The sequence below is a fragment of the Dipodomys spectabilis genome, unplaced genomic scaffold (assembly GCF_019054845.1).
Source record: "Dipodomys spectabilis isolate Male_0828 unplaced genomic scaffold, ASM1905484v1 ptg000071l, whole genome shotgun sequence".
Taxonomy (NCBI): domain Eukaryota; kingdom Metazoa; phylum Chordata; class Mammalia; order Rodentia; family Heteromyidae; genus Dipodomys; species Dipodomys spectabilis.
Window position 1 is genome coordinate 3,078,398 of NW_024870748.1, and position 27,829 is coordinate 3,106,226.

Below are 27,829 nucleotides of genomic sequence, written 5' to 3' on the forward strand. Positions count from 1 at the left end.
GACTTGGTTAGTAATAAGCATAAAAATTAGTATTCATCTCAATAAAAATGGATTCTCCAACACCTTTGATTAGGAAATCTCTCTGCCAATCTTTTCTCCCTATTGACTTTCTATAGATATAAAACCTACTCTTCAACCTTGACAAAGACCACAAGATCAATAATTTCTTTCTATTCTCCAAGTCTATCAGCCTGTCTCCTAACTTCAGCTCTTTTCTATGGTGGTCTTGAATACTGGATCAGTTTTGTCAACTAATTGCTGAACATTATTACCTTTGACTTCTCCCTTATCTTTCTCATCTACCTGCCTTGTCAGTCTTTTAAGAGGTTGTGCCTTAATTTGCCCTTTTCATGCATTAGAGCTGATGAGAAAAATGTTTATTTGTGTGTTTTATATCCCTTTGCTAGGCATTTTGCCCCTCATTTTAGTAGTTACTTATTGTAAGAATAGCTCTTTAGTTTAAGTGGATCAATCTCCCCAGCCATCCCTTACAGTGAAGGCAAGGTCCTATGGGGTCAAATTCCTGCCCACTCACTCCATCTTACATCACTCTCTCACTCATTCACTAGAATCAATTCACAATGACCTTCTTTGCACTAATTACATATGCCAAGTTAGTGTACTACCCTGGGATTTAGCAATAGATCTCTCTTCCCTAATGATTTTCACCCAGATCTTGAAATAGTGTCTCCTTATGATAGCCAGAATTACCCAAACATCTAATCTGAAGTATATCTCACCAACACCTGCTCTGTCTTAGTTTCTTCAAAGAATATGTAGTAATAGTCTGTTGTCAATAGCCTTTTACAAGGGTATGAATTCCACAAAATAGCGTCCATAGCCATATTTTTTTTTATTTTTGAATGCTCCAAACCTTTAATAAGACCTGGAATATTATAAAAATCAATGAAATAATTGTAAAATAATGAAATGAATCATCATAGTTAATCAGTTCATATGAACAGCTCATCTGAGTTTTATCAATTAAAATATATTCTATGGATTACTCCTGGCCATGGTTAATTAATCCAGGAGTGGAAACTTGAACAAAGTATGGCTAATCAGAGACCTTGTTATGATTTTCAGAACTTAGACCCTATATAACCAAGAAAAAAAGCACAAGTACTTTCACCATCCATGTTTCTCATGTTCTAGAGAAGGAATGTATGTGAAGAAAACATAAACATAAAGACCACTAAAAAGAATTTAAAATTATGCCAATAGTTCATCTCCTCTGATTGTTTATGAAGTTGTTCATATCCAAACCATTTTTGCCATTTAATATTCAACTTTTTCTAAAATTCCAAGAACCAATAAATTCTCCCTTTACCACTAATGTGAGTTGACTTTCTGTCACTTATACCCAAAATAGTAATTTATATATTAACCTTTATTGCAACCCTATAATCACTATATTTTCTTCTAGTCTATACCATCTCTTATACCTTAGTCTGCTAATGTTTCTTAATCTACACATGATCTTTCTACACTTAAATTTGGCTAATAACATTGTTCCCACTTAACATAGCAAACATGTTATAAAACACAAGACATTCATTCAATTAATCTTCTCATGTATTTTCTATCCAATCACTTAGACTTTTTTCTAGAACTTGGTTCCATCACAAACTATATTTCCTATCACTTATTTTTCTTCTTAGTTCTCCATCAATCAATAAGCATTCTTTGTTCATATTTCAAATATTCATTCATTATTACTGTAGTAGGCACACAATTAGGACAACACAATTTTTTTGCATCTAGAAAGAAATAAACTAGCAACAGGAATTCTTCCTTAAATCTGTGTTCTCCTTTAGCCATTATCTCTAATCTCTGCCATTTTACCCTTCACAGCCCAAAGCCTTAAACGTTTATATTTCATGATGCTAATTATTTTTTCCTTTCTAGTCATTCCTCACTGAAATCTGCCTTCCACCTCAAAGTCACACTAAGAACTGTTTCCTTAAAATCATCAATGAACTCTTAAATGGTAGATCAGCCAGGCTTTTAAAATGTTCTTTCTGTGATGTTGGTATTCTTTCTGGATTGTTTTGTTCTTTAATAACTTGTGTAATACCACATTGTTTTTACTCATCATTAGTTTTCTAAGTATTTCTCAGCACTTTCCCCAGGATCTTCCAGTTAGTTATTTACATGATAATGCCCCCCACTTTTATGTATTCTCTACATTTTTATGTTTTCCATTCACCACATTCATTTTTATTAAGCAATCACATCCAATCTAGTTTTTAACTCTACTCATCCAAATCTTGTATGTGTTACATCATACTAGGAATTTCTACATGAAAAATCTTTAACATCTACAAAGTTGAATTCTAAACAAAACAGTGTTTCTCTAATACTCTGTTACTACTGCTGCCATACCTTGATTAGTAGTTCCCTTTCATTTGACTGACTTATCAAGGGTAGATATCTTGATTCTCTCTCTTCATTTCTCACATCCAATTAGCTATATTATTTCCTTATTTATGCATTCAATGTCTAAGTTAAATCACTTATCTGTTTCTCTAGGTTATGGTAATAAATGGTCAATCCACAGTATATATTTTATACTTCCAGTGTGTCTACTTCACTGACAACATTAACTATAAGTTTTGAGATCTTCCCTATATTAAAAACACACCAAAGTTGATTGTGAACATTTCCCTCCCATGCACATACCAGGCTTACAGGAAATGAAATTTCAGTTATTTTGCTAAGATTGCTATTAACTTAGTAAAGTCTATTAATGGAAACATGGAAAGCATGGCTGATAAAAGCATTAGCAGAAAGGTAAATAACATGGGAAAATAGCAATATAATTTAGAGGAGGACAAAATTCTTAGTTGACACCTTGTTACAATTTGGACATTGTTAGGGTTTCATCACTTCTGTTCAACCATATCTACATACATATTAAGCCAGATATTATATAATTACCCTATATCAGGGGAGTCATTTCTGTTCCTTTGTATCATTAAGAAATACCATCAGTTTTATTATTCTTCATTCAAATAACTGTCAATCTTGTTATTTTCTAAGGTCTGTTGTTCAAATGAGTAATTATAAAGATGAACCTCCAAAATGATTATTTCAGATTTAGGAGAACAAAGAGGATCAAACAGGACAATGCTGAAAGAGCCATTGTCACACAGAGATATTGTTGATCCGAGAAAGCCTCCCTTTCTATCCTTCTTTTCTTCTTTGGTTCAAAGATTCTCTCCAGGGGCAAAAGGGAGGGCTGTACATTTCAAATTATTTTTAGGACTTTGATTAACTGTGCTACCAGACCCCAGGTGGCTATTAATATACTAGTAAAAGCAGTTAAAAGAAGACCTAAGGTCAGTCACTGAGTGAATGAAGGAAAATTGAAAGCATGAGTCTTGACCCAGTGATGTGATCTTTCTAGTAGACCATATAGTAGAGGCTATCCAAAATGGGGCAAATGGGAATAAGAGGCATTATCTGCACAAAAGGTTAGAAGACAAGGCTTCTCAGTATGGAATTCAGTATTAAAATGAAAGAACTTACCAACTGAACATTCAATTCATCCATTCTATCTCAATAAAGCACAAATCCATTATAACAGAGTACACGTTTATAAGGCTACAGATTTTCTATACAGAAAATCCTGTGTCTTGAAATATAAAAGCTCAGCAAATCCAAAGCCAAAATAAAAAAGCTATCAGTTATACTTCCTAACATGACCTTTATAAAGGAGTGTTGTTATATTCAATTTGTGTCTATGACAAAAAGAAAGTTGTTTGGGCAGTAAATGCTCCATAAATTCTACTCCAACCGAATTAGCTAATTAACTGTCAATTTTTTTAGTGTTTAAGGATCATTTGGGATTATGCATTGATTAGTTAACAAGTACTTCTCACCCAAAGAAAACTGGAAGCTCATGCCATAGCTTACTGGGATTTTTGCAACAGAAGACAGTCATAAGAATGATGCTAATTATGTTTCCACTTCTCATGAATTGTTTACTTTTATTATTTACCTATGTCTTGAATGGTATTGAAGCAAGCCATGTAAGTCCCTTTGTCAACTGCCAGAAGTATAATTCTCCACAATTAATCAGTAAAAGAGAATTAAGTGTTGCTTCTTTAGAATTAGGAAAAACCTGCTGCTGATAAATTGAATGCATTAAGAAATTAACATACCAGTAAATGATTGATCATTACAATTATCTGAATTTGCATTTTCAGAATTCCACTGAAAGAACTCAAAATCACTCTTTTAAGATATTTTTAGCCACAGTTCCCAACTGGATAAAGTATACAAGAGATATGATACTCATTATTTCAATTAGAATTTCAAGCATTTAAAAAAGGTTCACAACCAGATTTAAAATTATTCTAATGCATTTTAAAATAGAAACTCATATAAGGCCTTACTAGCTAATGTTTTCCTGTACTAGTGTATATAAAACATAAATTCATCATTATTATAATTACAAAGGATTGAAAGTCTCACAGCTACTGGGTATAAAGATTATAAAAAGCTGTAGGACAGTAGATTATTTAAGTAAAAATGATTAGGCAGTTGTCAATATCTCTATACAGGTAGCCCATGAAAAATTACTGAGAGGTAAATAAAACATAGTAATGTCACCCCTAAAACACCATTTTCAATCAGTATGAAAAGCAATCGTGTTTGATGACAAAAAACCAAAATAATAATGCATTCTGATAATAATAACAAACATTAATTGAGATCTGATATATGCTTCACAATGATCCAGTATTTTATTGGTTTGTACCACTTAAATTAATATTTACCATATGTCTAGTGTTTTTCAGGCCCTGTGCTAATAATCATAGGCATTCAGCAAAAGAAAAAAATTGGGCAAAAATTCTTGGCCTCACAAAATTTAATCTTAGTGGTAAACACAGAAACTTCACTAGTAAAATTGAAATATGCTAATAAATATGTCATGTACTATATAGAGATACATAATATAGTGTAGAGAGTGGATAAAGAGATGGATAGATGTTACACAGATAGATGACAATAGGCAGCAACTATAAACTTATGAAGTATAAATAAAAATAAGGAAAATGAGGTGTTTTGATAGTGATAAGAATGGTGAGCGTAATGTCTTAGTATTTTTAGTCTTGGTTTATACTGTGATTGTAGTATGATTATACCTAGTGAATGTTTTTACTGTCAAAAATTTCCTGTTTTAGACAATAAATTCTATATTCTTCTAGGAGATCACGCATGGGGGGAGAAGAGCACAGAGGGGAATGTGCAGGGAAGAATGATTATTTTAAATGGTATCATCAAACATGTCTCACTGAGAGGGTAATATCTGAGTAAAGGTCTGCCTCAGGTGAGATGCCAACCCAGTTAGCTATAAAGAGAAAGAACATTTTAGGCAGAGGGAATAGTGACAGCAAAAGCAGAAATATGCCTCTATTTTCACAAAGGAAACATAACACAATGTTTGTAATGGAATGTATGAGGGAGAATAACAGAAGGCAGAGGTCATTATTAAAGAGGGAAGTAACATTATAAATGGTCTTGTGTTCTAAGTGACCTGCAGAGCCATTACAACATCTCATTAGGGGAATGACATAATCAGCTTTAGGTTTTAAATGTTTCATTCTGGTTATTGTATCTTGAGCAAATTATAGGGCTAGACGGGCAGAACTACGGAAAATATTAGAAGACTATTGCAAAAATCAATGTGCAAAATAATGGTTGCTTGGAAAAGGACAGTAGCAGAAATGATGAGAATGAGTCAGATTCTGAATACATTATAAAAGCAAAGATGAGAATGTTTGCTGATAAAAGTAGATAAGATTAAGACTGGCCCAGGTAGCTTCCATTTGTGTCCCTAGCTAATACAGAGGGTGACTTCCTGGGATTGTGGTTTGAGGGCAACCTGGGTAGAAAAGCTTGAGAAACTCCATCTCCAAAGATATCCACAAACAACCAGTCAACAGGCATGGCTCAAGTAGTACAACAACAACAAAGACAGGGAATGAGAGCTATTTGGTGCAGATGAAAGGAGGTGTTAGTGTGTGTCTATGTACAGCTGATAGCTGCAAAGGAACAGCTGGAAAGGAAAGATAGGCCCAAGAAATATGAGGTGGAGTAAAAAGGTGTTTCATGCAGATATGTTAAGTTTGAAACACTTAAAACACATAGTCACATGAAAATGAATCTGAATTTGAGATATGTCAAAGATGTCTAAATTTATGCTATTTTTTGAGTGTGCCAGTCCTAGGTCTTAAACTCAGGACCTGAGTGCTGTCCCTGAGTTTTTGCTTGAGGGTTGTGCTCTACCACTTGAGTCACAGCTCCACTTCTGAATTTTTGTGCTTAATTGGAGATAAAAGTCTCACAGCATTTCGAACTACAATGCTCAGATTTAAGCTTCCTGAGAAACTAAGATCCAGGTGTAAGCCATCCTCTACCAGCTATTATGCAAAATATTTTAAGCATACCTGATATTAGTATCATGAAACAGGATTCTCTAATCAAGGGAATAAGTATAGCAAAGATAAGAGGAGAGGGGTCTGAAGACTGGGTCCTTAGATAAATGAGGAAAGTCCATAAAGTGGAAGTGAGGAGGGATAGTCAATGAGATAAGAAACTGAGAACATGATGCTTTAAAAACCATCAAAAGCATCAAATGCTGCCGGAAGTTCAAGTTGAGAATAAGAATTAACCTTTGATTTGAGCACCATGAGGGCTCTTGGTGATCTTGACAAGAACATTTTCTAAGGAAGTCAAAGAATTCTAGGGATTAGATGTTAGAAAAATTGCTTTGAGTGTTGGGTTTCTTAAAGATAGCAGTAGGAAATGAAATGAGAATAACCAAAGATATAACAATGGGATACTGAAAAATGCCTGTCAGAGTGAAGATTGATAGAGCACTTTAATGAGATAGAAAGAGGAAACAAAACTTAGATTGCATAAAATAAAAGGGAAGTGTGCTTGGTAAAGTAAAGGCCTTGGACTAAATTACTTATCATTGAGTAAATTTCCTCTGGCTCAGTTAATTCTGGTAGTTAGTGCATAATTTTTGAAAAGAGGAAGTTTGAGAATTTGATTCTTATCAAAGATAACTGTCTGGGCAAAGAAAGGGACACTGGACTGTGATAATGTAATAAATTTTAGTGTTGCACAGCTATTTGCAAATTATGTAATTCTGATATTAATCACAGAGGATTCTTGACATTAAAGTGCAGAAACCTCAAGTGTATGCCATACTAACACAGAAAATGATACATGGATTCCTAAAGGAATAAGAGAGGATGATTATCATCTGCCATTGAAAAATCATTTGGACATCAACTACTATACTTTGTGAATACATATAGAACTTTGATTGAAAGCCTAACTTCTAGTGTTTACTTCATATGTTCAAGTCCCAACTTAATATGTGTGCCATTTTGAGAAAGTTAACTTGTTTTTTTAAGCTTCACTTCTGTAACCTGTGAAATGGTCATTAGAAGTGTGTCTAAATGACAGAGGTTGGTTTTAAAGCTTGGATAAGGTAATGTTTAGCACAATGTAAAACACAGAATAAATGTTAACTATTATTATTCATTAAAATGAGAAGCATGAGGATTTCTTGTAATATGCTTGCTTAAAGGGCCTAGTCTGTTCGTCTAGAAAGCATTTTTCTGAAAGAGCTTTTTACTTTATTTTAAACATGTCAGGAACTGATTTTTGTTTTGTTTCAGCTGTTCTGAAGTCACCTATGAAGATAAGCCTCTTATGTGGATTAAGTCAATGGCAGTATTGATTTAGGCATTTTATGAGCTACCTATTCTAGTTATCACAACATTTTAAGGAAGAAAAGAAATACTCTAGAAGATTAGAAACTCTCTAGTTCTTATTCTGAGTAGACTTGATTTTAAAATAATCCAGTGGATGCTAAGTTAAGAAGGCCATCAGCACCATAAATTAAAAAGCAAGATTTCCATTTATTAAAGTACCTCAACAAAAGTTTCTGCCCTAATTTACAAACAAAGATAACCCTTCTAACTAACTTGCTAAGTTGTGGGGCCTTCTAAATGTAATTGATACAATATCCAGAATTTTTTTAAAAAAATTGTAAGTTTTTAAGAGTAGTAACTGAAAAGTAGTAACTTTCAAATGGGTTTGCAAAATAAAGGTAACATGCATATATAAGAACTCAGTAGTGAAACACCCATCTGAGTTTAAAGAATCACTAAACCTCCATTATGGGTGGTCAATATCATGCACAAGTATTAGAAGGAATGCAGTACTTATTTTTATGCCTGAGTTAATAAAAGGAAAGGGTATTTCTTGTCCTCATGAAGTTTTCAGTACAGTTTGAGAGGTAAAGAATTAATTGATTATAATTTACAATGATTACTGCTGTGGTAATAATAGTAAAGTGCTATAAAGAGCACACAGAAGACTACACAGGAACAAGAAAGGCATTCTAAAGCAGGCAGTTTCTAGGTCAAAATTCATTCTGTGAAGTATTTAGCTAGGTGCATAGAAGGAACTGATGGGTTTACAAGCAGTGTTTCAGTAAGAGATGAAAGCCATTACAAAATCAGGATGATAGCAAGTTTTGGAAATAATACAAAGAATGTTATCAGATGTGAAAACATTAAAAAAAAACAACAACAGACCATGAGTAAGACTAGTAGTGGTATCTACATTAGAATGACATTCAATATGAAGAGATAAGCTTATTGTTTTATTGATGTTTATAAAATATTAATATAAGATAGGGGAATTTAAGTACTGTAGTAAAGATTCAGGTTTGTGGAGTGTGGAACAGTGAAGCATAGGCTCCAAACAAATGATGGTGGAGAAACTGTAGCCTCAGAGGAGAGCCATGATTGGATAGGTTGGAAGAAAAAAAAGCACCAAATGAGAACTTTACAGGGAGGGAATGACCAAGGCTTAATTCAATTCAATTCAGTTCAGTTCAGTTCAGTTCAGTTCAACTCCATTCACTAAGGAAATATTTACTAAGCACTTACTCTGTAATAATTTTATGCTTGAATATTAAGCAAAGGAGAAATTTCCATCTATATTACTATTCATCTTTGAATTATAAAGTCTATATATTATAAATCATATATTGTCCTACTTTTATCCCTCTCTGAATAATTCAGCATCAAATACAACAAAACCAATATACTCAACATTTTCATTTACTTTATTGACACACATTAAATTCCTGACCTATTATGAGCAAAGAAATGTACTTTAGCATTTCATCCAGTTACTGGTCATTGGTAGCTCATTATACACCATGTTATGTAAGGACAAAGTAAGGGGAGGGGGATTTGAAGGATTTCTGTGGAACTTTTGTAAAGTACGTTAGAAAACATTAGAAATTTCTTGATGGCTTCACAAATTGACCAGTACTTAGTGAATTCTTTTTCTGGAAACCAGTAACTGGAAAGTTAAACACTAGTCAGAATGAAAATTAGACTTACTGTGATAATATAGGAAGGGAAAACTTACAAAGTTCCTTGATAAAAACGAATAGAATCAAATTTTAAATAATTTGTAGGGGAGCAGAGTTAGTATAGTCCTACCTGAAAGGCTTGTTCTATGAAGCTTTCTGGCAACACTGTAACCCTATTATTTATTTACTTACTTATTCATTTATAAGTTTGAATTTTATCTTTTATTATTTTCAAAGAATTGGACAATGGAGATCCAATTCGACATGTCCAGTTACAGTCAGTGCAATGCCTCTTGATCAATGTCACCCCTTTCCTACTTCCACTTCCCATATATCTGAACACTACTCATCCCCTTAAGCTGTGTGGCTCCATTTTCAAATATATAGAGAAAGTATTATGATGGTATTCACTCATCATTCTGCTATCTGTCTGGTCCCTCCCCTTAAGCCTCACCTGCTCAAACAAAATACATTTCTGATTGCTAGCATTCAATTGTGTTAAACTGTCTATGAATTGTTCAAAGGACTTAAATTATGAGAATCACATTTGTGCGTACCACACTGTAGACAGTCTGTGTATTATGGATATAGTCCTTTATATTTTCATATATGTTTATACTTTAGATCTAACTTCCAGTTTAATTATTTCTACTGTGGTTCTGATTTTGAACAATAAAAACTGCTTTGTTTTCTTTCTCTTAATTTCTTTCTCTTTCTCTCTCTTTCTCTTTCTGCTTTCTCTTTTCTTTACTCTCCCTCCTCCTCTCTCATTCACTTTCTCATTCATTCACTCTTGCTGGTGTCAGTGTTTTTTTGAACTTAGAGATCCTCGTGCTACCTAAAGCTTGCTTGTTTGGCTGGCACTCTGCCACTTGAGCCACACCTTCATTTTGGCTATTTAATGGTTATTTTGGAGATGAGTCTTATGGAAACGAGTCTCATAGACCTTTCTGCACATACTGGCCTCAAATTGTGATCCTCAGGATCTCAGACTCCTAAGGATCTAGGATTACATTTGTGAGCCATTGCACAAGGCTAATAGTCTTCTTTTTATAGCTTCTGTGTTTGTAAGCTTATTTTTAGGAAAGGTAAAATTTTTCAGCCAAACAATGACTTACAAGAAGTGTGTCTAGCTTGTTGAAAAGATAATATGCCTTATGGCACTACTGCTGAATCTACATATCATGTAACATAGGATCGCATTGAATCTAGATAAAGATTGACAGCCTTCACAGTATTCATATGAAGGTATAATTATGGCATTATTGGCTCCAAAGTTTATATTCAATTTCACAATATAGGAAAACACATTGGAGTTGTCATTTAATGATTTCTTTTAAAATATTTTTATTGTAAAGGTGATGCACAGAGGGTTTATAGTTATATAGTTATATAGTTATAACTATAACTGACCTATGTCAGTTAATGAGTATATTTCATTTTGAACAATGCCACTTCTTCCCTCAGGTTCACCTAGTTATTTTCGCTCCAGGGCCCCCTCCCCTACAAGTTGTAGAGTTCATTTTCAATGTCTAGTGATTATCACTGCTAAATTAACTCACCCTTTGTCCCATTACTTCTGTGATTCCTGTTACCCCCCCCCAAAAAAACCAGATAATATTATATACAAGACAAAAAGTACAGAAATCAATAACAACAAAAAAAAGGAAAAAAATCACACAAAGTAAAATTAAAACGTTTTCCATTTTTTGGAGTTCATGTTGATTAACATTATTTTATATGATCATATGTAAAGAATTATTGAGCCATTAATATCCTGTCCTAACAATATCCTCCTTTGGTCTCACTGTGTGCATGTGTAGAGTCTTGTTTATCTTGACATTGTTTTTGTGTTTTACCTTCCATTATGTGTACTTGTAAATTTATAGGTACACTCTGATTACCACATATGAGTGAAACCATGCACCCTTTGTTTCTTTGGGTCTGGCTTCCTTCACTTAATATAATTTTTTCCAACTTTTTCCATTTCTATATGAATGGTGTAACATCATTCTTTCTGATGGAAGCATAGAACTGCATTGTATATATATACCACATTTTCTTGATGAATTCGTCCAGAGAGGGGGTTGATTCCATATCTTGGCTATGGTTAACAATGCTGCAATGAGCATGGTTTTTCCGGTAGCATTAATGTGGCCTGGTTTGTGGTCAGTTGGATAAATGACTAGGATTAGATTTTCTGGATCACAATGAAGCTCTGTGAAGAACCTCCATTCTGCTTTTTAGAGTGGTTGCTGTTCAACGATTTGTATGTGCATATTCCAGTGCAATAAAAGTGGAAGTAATTCCTCTACACAGTCTTCTACATATGTGGTTTGCATCCTCTACAACAACTAGATCCACATCTGTTCCAACTCTAAAGCTAACAGTGTGGCCAAAAGGAGACACATATTTTTGTCAATAAATTCTGGGCTAAACATTATTATTCCATTGTGCAAATTTTAAATTTAATTATCATTGCATGATAATACATTATATACTAAATTTACCATAGTTTTCTCAGTAGGTCCATTTAGATAAAGCACTGATGTTAAAACTACCATAACTTTTCTATAAAGGTATGCTACAAACAAAATATTTAATAGTCTAATTGAATTTAAAGTTCAAAGACCCTTTCAAATTATAAAATGTTAGTACTTGGCTGGGAAGGTGGCTCAGTGGTAGAGTGCTTGCCTTGCATGCCTGAGGCCCTGGGTTCAATTCCTCAGCATCACATAAGCAAAAAGAAAAAAGCCAGAAGTGGCACTGTGGCTCAAGTGGTAGAGTGCTAGCCTTGAGCTGAAGAGCTGAGGGACAGCGCCCAGGCCCAGAGTTCAGGCCCCACGACCGGACCCCCAAAAAAAATAAATGTTAGTACTATACATTTACTAAGTGTATTTTTCCAATAAATATTTACTGAATTCCTACTATATTACAAAGACCCTTATAAGCTCTAAAGGACATTCCAAAAGCATGGTGGCAAAACCAGAATTATCTCACAAAGATCCTACTTGTTTAAGACAAATGGGTCAGACATGTTCCATGGTTCATTATGAAGATGCACTGACCCTAACAATAAAAAATGCGCATTGGCAAAAAACACAGTTACTGATCATATTGGCTGTGAATCACATTAAAATGCTTCAGAAATCAGCTTAATTGCCATCTTTCTAAAAGGTGGTGTGAAAGAAACGATTAAGAAGTAGAGTTTGCCAAACACTAATGTTTAGCAAGCATGCCTGGTGCTTATAGTACTTGAGGTGGGAAGCTGTAAAAGCCTTAGGTGGTACAAGTATCCCTGCATGAATTCTACATTCTGTTCTATGTAGCTTATTTCTGGTTTGTCTCTCCATAAAGTATATATGTACACTAACCTTGATAAAGAAAAGGCAATCACGGGGGCTGGGAACGTGCTCAGTGGTAGAGGGCTTGCCTTGCATGCATAAGGCCCTGGGTTCGATTCCTCAGTACCGCATAAGCAAAAAGAAAAAAGCCAGAAGTGGCGCTGTGGCTCAAGTGGTAGAGCACTAGCCTTGAGCTGAAGAGCTGAGAGACAGTGCCCAGGCCCAGAGTTCAGGCCCCACGACCAGACCACCTCCCCAAAAAAAGGCATCAACAGAAAAAAGAGTGCAATTACATTATAATATGATCCATTTCATTGTTCTAACATACATATATGATTAGTATACATACAACAGAAATATGTGTATGCATTTTCATAAAACATGCAATTGATTTCTGCATTCCTTGTGACTATGCCATTTATCTGAACCACAGATTATGTTTACTTTTCAATTAGTACAGGTGATTTTGAACCATATTTATTGATTAATCTGAGACATATTAGTATTCAGTCTGGTTGTATGGCAATATGATAATTTTTAAGTATTTTTGAAAGTCTGGACTTGAGCCATTAATGAAAAGATATAATTGGACTTCGGTAGTGAGGACTTGTAAATGTCTCAGCTGAAACCTGAGAAATGATTCTTATTTCAAACCTTTAAATTCTATGAAAGATTTGGGTGTGTCCTTATTAATTTTTTGCCTTTGGGCTTATTTTTAACTGCTTCTTTTTGTGATATAAAAGAGAGGAAGGGTCATTTGCTCAGACAGGCTCAAGAGTAAGAAAATTAAATATTTCATGTGTTGCAGGAATAATTGGCACAAAAATAGCACTGCATATGGCTCAGTTTTTACTGATGGGACAGAAGCCTCCTCAGCTTTTGGTGTAAAGGCTTCAAATGAATATTTTCAAGGTTCTGAGGGATTCAAGATTTATCTTCTGTCACCTTTATACCCTTTCAGAATTATAATGAGAACAAAAAGTGGTGAAAATAAATAGAACTTATTTGTATAGTTGCCAGTCCAGTACTACATCACAGATGACCAAAAAAGCAAAATAACAGTATTTTGACAGTCCTATTTCCTGACAGGACAGGCTGGCATACCTCATACTTATGCCACTGAAGATATTTAAAAGTGTTTTTGACTGATCAGCTGAATATAAAGTGACATTACTGAATGCCTACTCAGAATTTTCCCTAAATATTTGTATTTCAAGAGAACCATGTAATATGGATATAATCTCAATCAACCCTATGAACTCAAACCCTTCAAGATTCTGCAGCCATTCCATTATCTACTGAACCACATACCTGACTGTTTCTTTTACTCTAGATTTAGTCCCTGCTTCCTTCTGTATTTCATCAACCTCCATTCTTCATCAGCTGCATTCTCCCTGCTTGAGGCCTGTTATCTATTGTGTTTGTCATTCAAATGATCTGACTTACCCTGGTCTCTGAGTCTTTAGAGAACCATATAATAAATGGTTCCAAAGTATTACAAGTTTTTTAAAACCACCAAAATCAAAAGTAAAGCTTCCCCTCCTGTTGTCTTCACAATCCCAGAGACAAATATCTCCAATCATTCTTGAAACATTTCAAGAGATACCAAAAAGAATTCACCGCTTCCCAGGAGATAGTCATCTACATGATACCTCACCCAAAAGACAGTGTTTTCCTTCTCAAATTAATGTCTGTCTTTAAGAGAAATACACAATTCCACTGAGTGTTTATAAAGAATACACCTGTATCATTGTCCATATTATGGTGTATTTTTATTCTAGATTGAAGAAAAGCCATGAAAAGACGGAGCATAGCATTAAGCATAGTGAGCTCTAGGATTAACACTGAACAGGTAAGAGTCATTTTCAGATTGAGAGTAATAATCCATATGGTCTAAAAAGCAGCAAGGCAAAAGAATTGAGAAACTGATCTTGCTCTTTGTAGCTGAACAATGTTCACTAGTAAGGGATTTGATAGTCAAAGACATAATCACATTTTTATAATATGTCTATAGTGAGCTAAAATTTAATAGTATTTCATAAAATTAGCTTAAGAATGTTATATAGACAATAATTCTAATCAAATTTAGCTCTACTGGGTGACTTCTACTTTGCTAACACATTGGTATCTACGAGGTGACAGGTTGTGACTGAGTCCTTATACACCCAGATGACTCACAAAGAGAAAAGAGAAGTTTACAAAGATTATGACATTCAAAAAGGTGCTTGAAGCTACATAACTGTAAATCTCTCCCTTCTTATTCTTTTACTAATATAGCTCCTTTCTCCACTCTAAAATCAAGTCATGAACATATTTGTACTACACACATATATATGTAGTATATATATATATGTTCAGAATACTATTTTCATGTAGGAGCATGGTCATATAAATATTTACATAGAAGACATCAACATCACATCCCTTGAGTATTGTTAGATTTGGTAGAATAGAAAATTTCCTAGTTGGTAATACAAATAATGGGTAGTACACCAAGATGATATAAGGCTAAAGACCTCGGGGCACTGCTTGGTAGCCCCACACCTCCACACTCCTTCAGTGCTAAGTCTTGAAGGGCCCAAGGTATGTTAACTAAGGGGAATGAAATTCCTTTGACAGAGAATCTTAACTTCATTCCATAGATAATGCAAAGTCTTCAAGGACGTCTTTAATCCCATAGAATGTATAGCAAATATTGTGTATATGGTAAAACTTTTCTGAAAAGACTCAGAGCTTTGATCAGATTTTCAAAGCATTTTGTAAATTTTTGTCCCCATTACTATGCTATGAAGGTCTTTTATTCTAGGCATTAGGAGACACTGAAGGATTTTCAATAGAACGAAAGATGAGTGGTAACCTGTAAGAGTGATTGGAGCTCCACATTCATTAGATGAAAATTTATCAGATAATCTACATATCCTTTCTTCCCTTGAATCAGTCACATAAGCTGATGCTGCCAAACTATAGGATATCCAACTTCAGTCTGGCACTCAATATAGCTTGGAAAATAATTTTCTAAAAATAATCTTCTGAGTGTGCTTATACACAGTGTGGTCTTGATCCATGAGAGATGTACTTAATAGTGTAGTGGAAACAATATTGGTCCTTCTACTTACACAAGATGTGTGACTCTATAAAAATAAGTGTCAATAAATATTTGAGTATTACTACATTTGCATAAAATAGAAGTATTTTAAAAGGAGAGAAAACTAACACAATAGGAGTCAATAATTATTTCTACATCATAAAGTTATATGAGGTCTAAAGCAAACTATAAGCAAATCCACTTAGAATAGCTAGTATTCAATAATAGTTATTGTTATTAAGGCCCATTTTCAGTATACTCTCGCCTAGCTTTCACATATGAATATACAACTCCTCCTTTCACTAGTGAAAACTTTCATTACTCATCTATATAATCTATATATTAAGCACCTAATCTTGTCTATTCTTTATCCAAGAAAATTGAAAACATCAATGACAGGCTGGGTAATATGAAGAGTTTAAAAACATTAAGTTACTTCAAATATAAACAACATCAGAAACAGTGACATTTTCTTAAACTTGATGTCTAAAATTTGGGCTTAGTATTTATGGTGGTAGACTTTAATATCAACACATAGGTTCCAATCTCAGTTTGGTTGCTTACTACTTCTGAATCTCAATTTATTCATCTAATAAATGGAAATGATAGTGATCCCAGACTCAGAATTGCTGGGAAGATTAAACAACATAATCCACTTAAATTATCTTATTCAGTGGCTTAGGTTCAATAAATGTTAAATATTTCCCTCATCATTATTATCATTTTCTAAGCAGGATCTATGGTACTGCTTAGTAGATTCCTTGTGGTATGTACCTTACATGTGCTATTATTAGACTAATCACATTGCCTTAGTATTGATTTTGTATATTTGACTTCCCAAGTATACCAGTATTATTTGAAGCCCAAAACTTCTTATTCATCTGTGTATTTTGAGAATTTCTCATGGAACGAGGCATACACAGGCAGACCACAGGAAATAGTTTACAACTTTTCGAACTCTAATTGATGGACAAGAGCTGCAGAAAATTCTGTATGAAAAGGGAGGTACAAGTTGTTATGTCGAAAAAAAAACTTTACAACTTTGGTCAGGGGGTGGGGGGAGGATGGGGGAAGGAGGGGGTTATGGGAAGGGATGGGAAGGGGAAACAAAGAAGGCAACACTACTTGATAAGAAATGTACTCATTATCTTGTCCATGTAATTGTAACCCCTCTGTATGGTATTTTCACAATAAAAAAAATAAAAATCACAAAAAATATTAAAAAAATAAAAAGGATGGGAGGATGCAGTTGGGCGCAGTATGCAAAACTGCCACGATTAGTTAAAGAATGTGTACCATGAAACAGAGCCATAAAACAAGTTTCATGGAAATTCCATTCTATTTCAGATGCTATATAAGACCATCTTATTGAATAACTTTTTGTGAAAAAGTATGACTAGCTGAAAGATGGGAAACCTTTTGAGTCATTGTTACATAATTTGGTTAATTTCCTCTTAGAGTCAGTTCTATAAAAGCAGTCATTACAACTTGGGGTAACTACATTCACAACACTCTCACAGCAGAAAATTCATTGCATGTAATCAAATATTGTTGAATATTTTATTTTAATGTAGCTCTTGCTCTCTGCTCTCCTTACCATGTAAGTAAACATATATCCTGGGACTAAGATTATTTTTTTCAGAACTATTATTTAATCCATGTAGATATAAGCACATAGTTGCTTAAACTACTTATATGTGCTTGAAATAAGAACAGAGAAAGAACGCTTCTGAAGTTTAAGATTCTGTCCACTCCTTGAAATCACCAGTGGCAGTATTATATAAGCAGCTTGTGCTCTGAGTTGATGTGGCTCATTAACTTGAGGCAAGGAGGGGGGAATTAGAGGTATGGGGGTGCATGTATTCCAAGGTGAACTTCATCTGTCTAGCAAAATACCTGAACCATGATTGATACTTAATTAATGTTGATGCATAAACAAGTTATGAAATGGATGAATGGATGGATTGATGGATAGCTAACATGTTTGTATGCTTAGTAAATACAGACTGGCAGTTTTATTTTTTTCCACCAGATGGCGGTAATGTGAGATATAGGTTTAGGCTGTTGTGGGGAAAAAAATACCAACCGAACAAAAATCACATTAGAAGAAAATGTAGACACAAAAGAGCAGATTAAAAGGGCAAAAGTGAAGAAGAGAAGGATACAGTGAATAACTCAATGTATATTATACAAAATCCAAAAGAGTGAGGGAAAAGGTGGGTAGGGGTGGAATGGCTGAGAATGTTGAATGAGGTGACATTGATCAAGCTATATTTAATTCATAACCTGCTTTGTTAAATGACAACTCCTTTGTAAAACTACTTAAAGATAATAAGAAATGACTAAATAAAAATACAGGTTGACCTATTGTAGCAATGAGATGTACAAGACACTATGTTAAAAGTGAACTTTACAACTTCGGGAAGAGGAGGGAGAATTTGGGGAGGTGGAGGAGAAAGGGATGGTAGGGGAAAAACAAAGGAGGGGGTAACAATGCTCAATAGGAAATGTACTCATTACCTTACTCATGCAACTGTAACCCCTCTGTACAGTATCTTTACAATAAAAACATATATTTAAAAAAGATAATAAAAATTAAAAGTTCAGGAAAAGAAGGGAAAAATGATTGTGTGGGCTATACTGTTAGAAATCTATGATCTTCTGATATCTGTAACAGGTTCTCACCATATGTCCTTTACAACACATGGATAATTTCATTCATAATTACCTTGCAGTAAAGTGGATACATTCAAAACTAATGTTATCTATATAAAACCATAGGCCAGTGATCATAATTAAAACAATCACCTTTTGCTTATCTGTACATTCATATTTTCATCTTTTGTATTTTTTGATACTCCCCTTAGAAGTGAGTTTGTTTATGAACAATTGCTCATCTTATTGCCTCCAGGAGATCTTCCCCTGCCATTCAAAATCATAGGAACTAAGCCTGCCTGGGCCTCATTCCAGCTGTTAGTAAAGAATCATTAATAATTTTAGATTAGTGTCCATCTTTTCATTCAAAGGCTTTCAGAAGATGAGAAAATCATCTTTAGAATCTAGTACTCTACATATGCATGGGCATAGGGGTAAGCTTTCTTGGCAAATAAAGATAAGACTACAAACATATTTTCAAATGGAGCCACGTATTTCCTCAAGCATTTCGCCCACGATAAACATTAACTTCCCCAAACAGGTAGAAACAGACAGAACACAGTTCATAATAAATTATATACCACCTCATTTTTTCTTTTCAAGGGATAATCAAGTTGAAAGGCTTTCTTAAGCTCCTTGTAAACCCTTAGTCATTGGAAAATAAAGAGGCTGGCAAAGTTGTTCTGGAAGAAAACGAAGAAAAACTAAATGCTATTTCCCAGGCATTTTCATTCTTATGATGACATTTGTTTGTTTTGCTGGAGCCACTTGGGTGAAATTATCGTTGGAAGTTTTTATGTCTTTTTAGCTTATCAAAGGATTACTGTAGAAGTTATGATCATTTTTTTGTCATATAGATGACTTTAATACTCCTGTGTTCTATCTGAGGATCATATTCCATAAATTTGTCATTAAATATCTAATTGATTTGGAATGTTTGGAAAATTCCAGTGATGTTCTTATTGTTGGTTTGTCCTCTCCTTCTTCACCTTCTTCTTCCTTTGTAGAAGTTGGTGTTAGGTGAAATGAACCCCAAAATAAGTATTCAAATGTTTTTTTTCTTTCATGCAATTTTTTCTAACATATTTATAAGATGATTTCTTTGTTGCTTTGTATGTCCCTCTGCCACAGTATAACCCCTGCTTTCATTGTATTTGATGTTGGTATAATTTGTGGAAGGGAAGGGCAAAAGCAAATCGTTTAAATAGGGATACAGGTGGACCCATCGCAACAATGAGATGTACAAGTCTTTATGTCAAAAAACAAACTTTACAACATTGGCCGGGGTGGGGGGGTGGGGGGGGGAGAGATGGGAAGGGATGGTAAGGGGAAACAAAGGAGGAGGCAACAATGCTTGATAAGAAATGTACTCATTACCTTGCCCATTGTAAACCCTCTGTATGGTATTTTCACAATAAAAAAAAGACTCAGTAAGTTCCCTAAATTCTTTGCTTTATTAACATTTCTCATGGCTTTTAATATGGCCTTCTACTTCTTCAACAACGATATTGGCAAAATACTTTTCCATCAACTTGTCTTGCTGTGTGAGTGATTTTCCTAACCCTTCCATCAATCTCTGAGCAGCCTTTCAAATCATTCATGACTTTATTCCATAAGTTCTTCAAGCAGGCATTTACAGATTCTAGTTTTAATTCTTTCCTTGCAGTTTTGATGAATGTTATTGTGTCAGTGATAGTGAATGATTTGCAGCATTGCATTATGTTCATATTAGGGTTAACATCAAAAACAGATCCAGGGCTTGGAATGTCGATGAATGGAATGGTGCTTGCTAATCATATGCTGGGCTCTGGATAAACTCCAACCACCTATAAACTAGCTGTTCCAATGAGATTATATACCTGGTATGTATATGTGGTTGTGATGGACCAGACAATTCTCTGGTCAAGGGGTTAACACAAGAGGTTGGACTTGGAGGTAAAAATACAACTTAGACACTTGCATTTTCATGGCAAACAGATTGGGGATGGCCAGTTTCCTGGTCTGTTATTAACAGGACTTCAAATTCCAACTCATTCTTTTCAAAATATGTTTTAACTTCTGGGATAAAGTATTGGTGGAAACATTTCATAAGCAGGATGGCTATCACCCACACTTTCTATTACATTGCCAATTCATTGGCAAATAATTCCATTTTTGTTTTAGAAAAAGCAGGAGTTGTTTGCTCTGTGTATTACAACTGGTTTTATCATATGTACTGCAGTGTTGCCACATAATACCAGCATGAATCTGTCCTTCCATATTTTATGTCCTGGTGTCTCATTTGCACTTTTATGAATTTAAGTTCTATTAAGCATCTTTTTCCAGACATCCCAGTTTTGTTGCAACTGAAAACTTTATTTGAATGGTATACTTTTTCTATAATAATCTTCTTGGATAGAATCATAACAGCAGCTCCTTCATCAGTGGAAGCAGCCTCTTCAGAAATTTTTACATTTTTAGTTTCAACCCACTCCTTAGTCTACCTCACTGTTCCTTATTTTCGGTAAATTGCTTTGGGCCACTCTTTTTTTGACGAACCCTCAATGAAGTCATAGAAGCTCAGTACTTTCTTATTCAACATTTAGTCATCAATTGGAACACAGTTTCTGTTTATGTCTTCTATCATCAACTTAAGATCCTTTCTACTTTAAGCATTTAACCCATATCATAGCTGCAACTGTTGTAGTTTGAGGTGAAACTAGCATGAATTTCTTTTTCTTTCTTCAAAATTCAATGACTAAAAGAGTTATTCTTACTATAGACTTATCATCTTCCACATTTGATGATTTTTCTTTTTTTAAGTCAAGAACTTTCACCTTTTCATCTAAAGGATGCACTTTATGGATTTGTATTGACGTACCCAGTGATGCTGATCACTATTCTTGTTCTTTGTTGTCATTGTTAAGTAAAATAAGAATTGCTTGAACACAAACACTGCAATATGAGTCAAGGTGATAATGGACACAACTATAAAATTACCAAAGGGTGGGTAGCATATACAGCACAAATACACAGGAAAAAAGAATGATTAATGTTGTGGGACATTATCACATGGTGCTTCTTAGTGCATAAAAATACTTTATAGAAAGAAAGTCAGCATGACATTATGGAAGACAAACTACTCCAATTCAATTTCTTTTGATCATACCCTCATAGAGATAAAATTTAAACCTGACTGGCTCTTCATGTTGATTCACTATCAAGTTGTTTATATTCTTTTTGTTTTTTGGTTGTGGGGCTTGAACTCAGGGCCTGGGGCTACCCTGAGCTTCTTTGTACTAAAGGCTAGCACTCTACCACTTTGAACAACTCCACTTCTGATTTTTGAGTGGTTAATTGGAAATAACAGTCTCACCAGGACTTTTCTACCTGGGCTGGCTTAGAACAGGGATCCTCATATCTCAGCCTCCTGAGTAGCTAGGATTACAGGAAGGAGCCACTGGTGTTGTTTATATTCTTAGGATTATCTCCAGAGTTCGTTCTTATTTAAACTCACAAAATCAGCTATTATTACCTCATGCCAACTCACTTATGAGTTTGTCTTGTGTAAGAACAAACTTATAGAGAAGTATTTTAATGGTAACTACATGTGTCTTAAAGCATAATAGATCTCCAAAATTCCCATAAGAAATGATTTACCAATTTTCAGGCAGATGGAAAAAATGAAACAATTTTTGAATAAATGATTATTTTTAAACTGGAAAACCTTAACCTTGGTTAATTTCATTTTTTCCCCTGCTCTCATCAGCACCCTAGCAACAGAGTAAATTTGGAAGAAAACATACAGTCTGTTGATTATCTACACTTTTAATTTATGGAATGAATGATTCTTGTATAAAACCATATGACAAATTAACACGAATTGCTTGAAAGACAAATACAGAATCTATACCAATTATATCAGAAATAAATCTAAAAATTAACTTATATCATGAACAGTTAATATAACTTTAAGTATTATTATGAAATGAGTTAATCTAAAGTTTTTTTTTCTTGGTATAAGATTTCAGTACTAATTAGAAAACAGCAATTTGTTTTTATAATATCCACATTTGACATGGTAAATTTTTGTCAGTCATGGGTCTTGAACTCTGGGTCTGGGTGCTGTCCCTCGGCTCTTCAGTTCAAGGCTAGCACTCTGCCTCTTGAGCCACAGCACCACTGCTGGTTTTCTAGTGGTTTATTGGAGATAAGAGTCTCACAGAATTTCCTGTCCTGGCTAGCTTTGAACTGTGAACTTCAGAGCTCAGCCTCCTGAGTAGCTAAGATTACAGGCATGAGCCATGGCACCCAGCCAACATGCTAATATGTAAGCAACAGTTTTCAGTGCATGATAAGCATTTGTATTTAAATTGATAGCAACTGCCGGGCGCTGGTGGCTCACGCCTGTAATCCTAGCTACTCAGGAGGCTGAGATCTGAGGATCGCGGTTGAAAGCCAGCCCGGGCAGGAGAGACCGTGAGACTCATATCTCCAATAAACCACCAGAAAACCGGAAGTGGCGCTGTAGCTCAAGTGGTAGAGTGCTCGCCTTGAGCTGAAGAGCTGAGGGACAGCACCCAGGCCCAGAGTTCAAGCCCCACGACCGACAAAAAAAAAAAAAAATTGATAGCAACTAATTTCACTAGTAAAACAACTATAGGATAAATACAGATCAGCAAGGAAATCATATATCTGGCAAGACACACACAATCATAATAAGAGGTAAATAAGAAGTAAGAGTTCTAAAGAAAGCATTCTAAAAGTTCACACATAAATATATCACCTGCCTTATGGTTAATAATGGTTAAGGAGATGATACAAGATGGATTGAGTGACAAAAGATGTTTACTACAAATTAGGCCTCAAAGGAAGGTTGAAAGAGATCAAGGAAATCAGCAGAGAATATTCCAAAGAAAAGTTTAGGAGCTGGAGATGTAGTTCAGGGGTAAAGTGCTTGTCTAGCATGTATATGGCTCTGGGTTCTACCCCAATACCACACAAAAATATCTTTCTCTGTCAAGAGGTAGCAGTATAGCATATAGTCAAGATTTTTTTAAAATAACTTGGTGCCTAGCTTGAAAAAAATACCTTATAGCCTAGGTGATATAATAAGAGTAATGTTGATGAGAACTGGGGGAAGGTGAATTTGAGATATAGAGATCACATCTCCTAAATGAGCAATTTATTAGATACAGAAAGTTGTAGGCTACCTGGGAGAAGTGTGGCATCCTTAACAGATGTCTAGTGACACAAAGAAAGACCTGAGATTGATGCTAAGATGCATTTAGATGAGTGATCAGCTATTGTTTATTTTGAAATGTCCAGGATGTAACTAAAAATTCACAATTAGTTTTCAGAAATAAGGTTAGGATGGGAAAAAACGTATCAGAATTCTGGTGGTAAGGACTGAGAATTTACATTTCTGGTAAGTTCCCTAGTTACGCTGATGTTTTTGAGTCCAGGTTAATACTTTGAGAACCAGATCTATACAACCAAGTCTATTTTTCTAAATCGCAGCATGAACTATCCAGAATAAATAATCTCTGCTGATGGGAACATCTTTTTTTTTATAGTATGCACGACTGTTTATCCCTCAATTGAAAATAAATAGATGTATTTCCATCTACTTGGTTTTTTTAAATTCAAATTGTTTTGTCTGTTCACAATGGAGAATCCAAGGCTGCCCAAAGAATATGCTTCCAAAATATAGTGCATTTTTAAAGGCTCTGAAAATTCGTATTTTTGTTTTGCACTGCACTGTAAAGTGTTTGTGAATTCTATTGATAGACATTCTGGATCTTTGCTTGCTGGTCACTGCTAACCTGCTAGCTTTTTTCAGCAGTCAAATATTTACTTGAGACTTTGTCCCATATAGGCAATGGCTTGAAAAGCACTTAGCTATTTACTTTTCATCTTACTATAAATTATTTATCCTTTAGTCTGTAAATGGCTATTTGTAGGATTAGACAAAGTTTGAAAGCTCTGATAAGAGGATTGTTGCTTCCAAATTCATGCATAATCCGTAAAAAGCACATGTAAACCTACAACCTCAGCTGGGTTAGCATATGAAAGACATTTTGTGAGCAGTACAAATGATTAACCAGTTAATAGCAGCAAATTTGTTTTGAAACATAGGTTTATGCATACAAGCATTCCCTAAGGAAAAATAATAGTTCTAAATACAATTTAAAAAAACATACCTTGAGTAGATTTCTCTACTTCTTTCCTCTTTCTGTTCTGGCTATTGTAATTCATCCTCAGCTCTTGGTTATACTCATGCAGAGTTTCCCTGGAGTTGTAAGACTGCCTGGGTTTTCTTCCATCTTCACTCTCGTCGGAAGAACTAGTATAAGCTAGATCCATTTCGTGCTTGACTTTTGACAGAGGCTGGTAAGGTTTGCAGTCTGTTTGTTCCATTTCTGATTAAGCAAGCTCAGTTTCATTTAAAAAAAGGATGAGGAAGTCTTTTAATGAAGGCAGTTCTGGAAGAGAGTGAAAAACACAACCCTTCTTAGATTTGTCCTTTTTGCAAGGAAACGCATCTGGCAGATACACAATTGGTCCTGATAATACTATCAAAGGAGTGAAGCAAAAGACAAAGTAGATGACATGAAGCTAGCCGGAGGCAATAATAACATTCTGTGTTACATGCGTATATTGGCAGGCAGTTAGGATTAAGCTGGAGATTGCACTGTCAGAAAATACTCAAAATCGAGATAGCCTAAAAAATATTTATATTGAAATGCAAATAAAGAACTAACGTTTGCTTGGTGTACATGTATTTTTAATGTTAAACTCAGTAGTAAGATTTTTTTTAAGGTTATCTGATTTGAAAATGGTCACTCAGCACACCCCACATTTGAAATGTAAACTGGTAAGTAAACTGCATTGGCAAAGAACACATTCTTGCCTCTGGTTTAATATTGCATTTAAAATAGAGGCTCTGAAGAAGGGAAGGATTCTGGGTGAGAGCAGTACATAGGAGAGCTCATGAAATAAAGTGTCTTTGAGGAGCACTGAGCTCTTTTGTGTTTGTGTTGTGGCTTTTGAGCCTCAGGCCTGCAGAGCATTTTTAATGAGTTAGACAGTGGTAAATTTTTGTTCTTCCTAATACAGAGAGGATGTAAACAACACTTCTGTTGACTATAGTGGTATAAGAACAGCATGATCTAAATCGGTTTTAGAAATGGAATATTAAACTCCATGATAAATCACTGAGAAAAAAAAAACCCTTTCCCCACAGAATGCTGAGCTAGGAGCTGCTGAAGCTCTTAAGACCAGTAGAGGCATTAGCTGCCCTACTTAGCACAGAGAGGGTTGAAAAGATCAAGTGCCATCTGAGACGTCAAAGTCCTGTGGAAAGCCAAAAGTCCAATAAAAAGGTTCTTATTTTCTTTGTTTGTTTTTCAGATTATTTGATTATCACCATTTCTATCCACTGTTGCAACTCTGCTACTTGGTCCTTGTAGGCAATGTTAAAAATCCTACTACAAAACTGAGTAGTGAAATTGCTTCTTTTCTTTTTCTTCAGCTCTTCTCTAAAGCCATTTTCAGAGAAACCTAATAGACATCTAGATGTGGCATGTTGAGGCTATATAGTAACCTATCTGTCCTTTTGGAATCCTATTGCATTTACGGCAAACACAGAACACAGAAATTACCCAGCCAAGTTTTCTGGATAGACTGATATGCATTAAAAGGCATATCTTCTTTATAGTGTGAGCAAAATTTTAGAAATTGAGATTTTATTTTCCCTACCACATATTAAGATCTTCTAATGGGAGACTTCAGTCTTAGACCTTTCGATACTGCCTATATCTCTTATATCTCTTAGCACTACCCTAGACATACATGTTAGAAATAACCTAATCCTATCAGTGGTCCAGAAAGATACCAACTTTAGTTTGATTTAACATCAGATATGATGATTAGAGCAAAGGCAAATATGATATTATAAATGAAAATGTACTGATGATTCAACATTTTAATTTTAACACCAATTAATTCCTTTGTGTTGTCCCTGTAACTCATGTCTTTCCAAAGAGTAGTTGTACTTAATGATCTCTCCTCTAAGCCTGAGGTTTGACTAATAGCTAAATTTTTTCCATAACTCCATTTGGTTTTCTAAAAAAACAAGTTTGAGATAAAAGTTATCATTGTATCTCAAACTTAAGTATGTCAGAAATTGAACTCCTAATTCCTACCCATTCCTAAACCTGATCCTTTCATAGTGTTTTCTATCTTGGCAGATGACCTCTTTGGTCTTCTGTTTGTTCAGGCCAAGAAAACATAGTCATCCATTTACAGTCCTTTACATCTCATATGCAATGATTCACCAGTTCTGCATTTGAAATATATCAACAATCCAACCATAAAAGTCCACTTCCTCAATACTAGCTTGGATCAAGTCATTTCCATCTAGGTTACTGCAGTATATTCGTAATTGGTCTGTTGCAAGCTAGAACTTGCTTCTCTCTGCAGCCAGAATGGATGTTTGAACATATTAACCTGTTTAATATATAAGAAAGAGTATGATTCATTTGCTAAGTAGTAGCAAGACATCCTATTTCTGTAAAATAAAAGACAAAAGGCTTACAAGAGCCCAAAAGAGCCCTACACTATTTCTGCAAACACATCTCCTCATGTTTTCCTTTTCTTTCATGCACTATTGCTGCACTAACCCTCTGATTCATTTCTGTAAATGCCAGGCATGTTCTCACCAACAGTCCTTTGCAACTTCTCATGGAAAAAACAGCCCAAATGGTCCTATTCAACTTTCTTTCAAAGATATTATCAACAAATGACAAACTACATATTTTACTTAGTTTACTGTCTGCCACCTATCATTCCCCACTAAATTACAAGCTCCATGAAGGTAGGCATTGTAAGTTCTGTTCATTGCTATATCCCTGAGAAGAAAGACAATGAATGGTATAGAGTAGCTATTTGATCAATATATTTTGAATGAGTGATTCAGCAATTGTTGAAAATGCTCAAGAAGATCTAGAGAGAATGTGAAAATTAATTAGAAATTGTTTTGACCTCCAAGGAACTTACAGCTTAATGCAAACAATAAATTAACAACTCTAGTACAAAGGAGGATTAAATACCTCTGTAATTTAAATTAAGACACAGGAATTAGAGAAGTTGGATTCAGTCTATTTGATCATCACTATCAGGGACACTATAGCCACTGAAAATCTATTGCACACCTATGCTATCAGACTTAATCTTGTGTTTTGTGACTATGATCAATCATGTTTAAATTATTATACATATTATCATGTTTAAATTATTATACATATTATCATTTATGGAAACCTACATATTTTCTTTTCCTTTGGT

General features: G+C 34.6%; 1 protein-coding gene across 3 annotated transcripts in view; it reads right to left on the reverse strand.

The window, feature by feature from the left end:
- Tenm1 (teneurin transmembrane protein 1) overlaps nucleotides 1–24,901 on the reverse strand; it is a 599,693-nt gene extending 574,792 nt beyond the window's left edge. For all 3 annotated transcript variants that reach the window (XM_042682396.1, XM_042682395.1, XM_042682394.1), the window contains exon 1: nucleotides 24,685–24,901. In XM_042682396.1, the coding sequence (XP_042538330.1) occupies nucleotides 24,685–24,901 (217 nt within the window). The remainder of the gene's footprint in view (nucleotides 1–24,684) is intronic.
- Nucleotides 24,902–27,829: the final 2,928 nt, after the last annotated feature.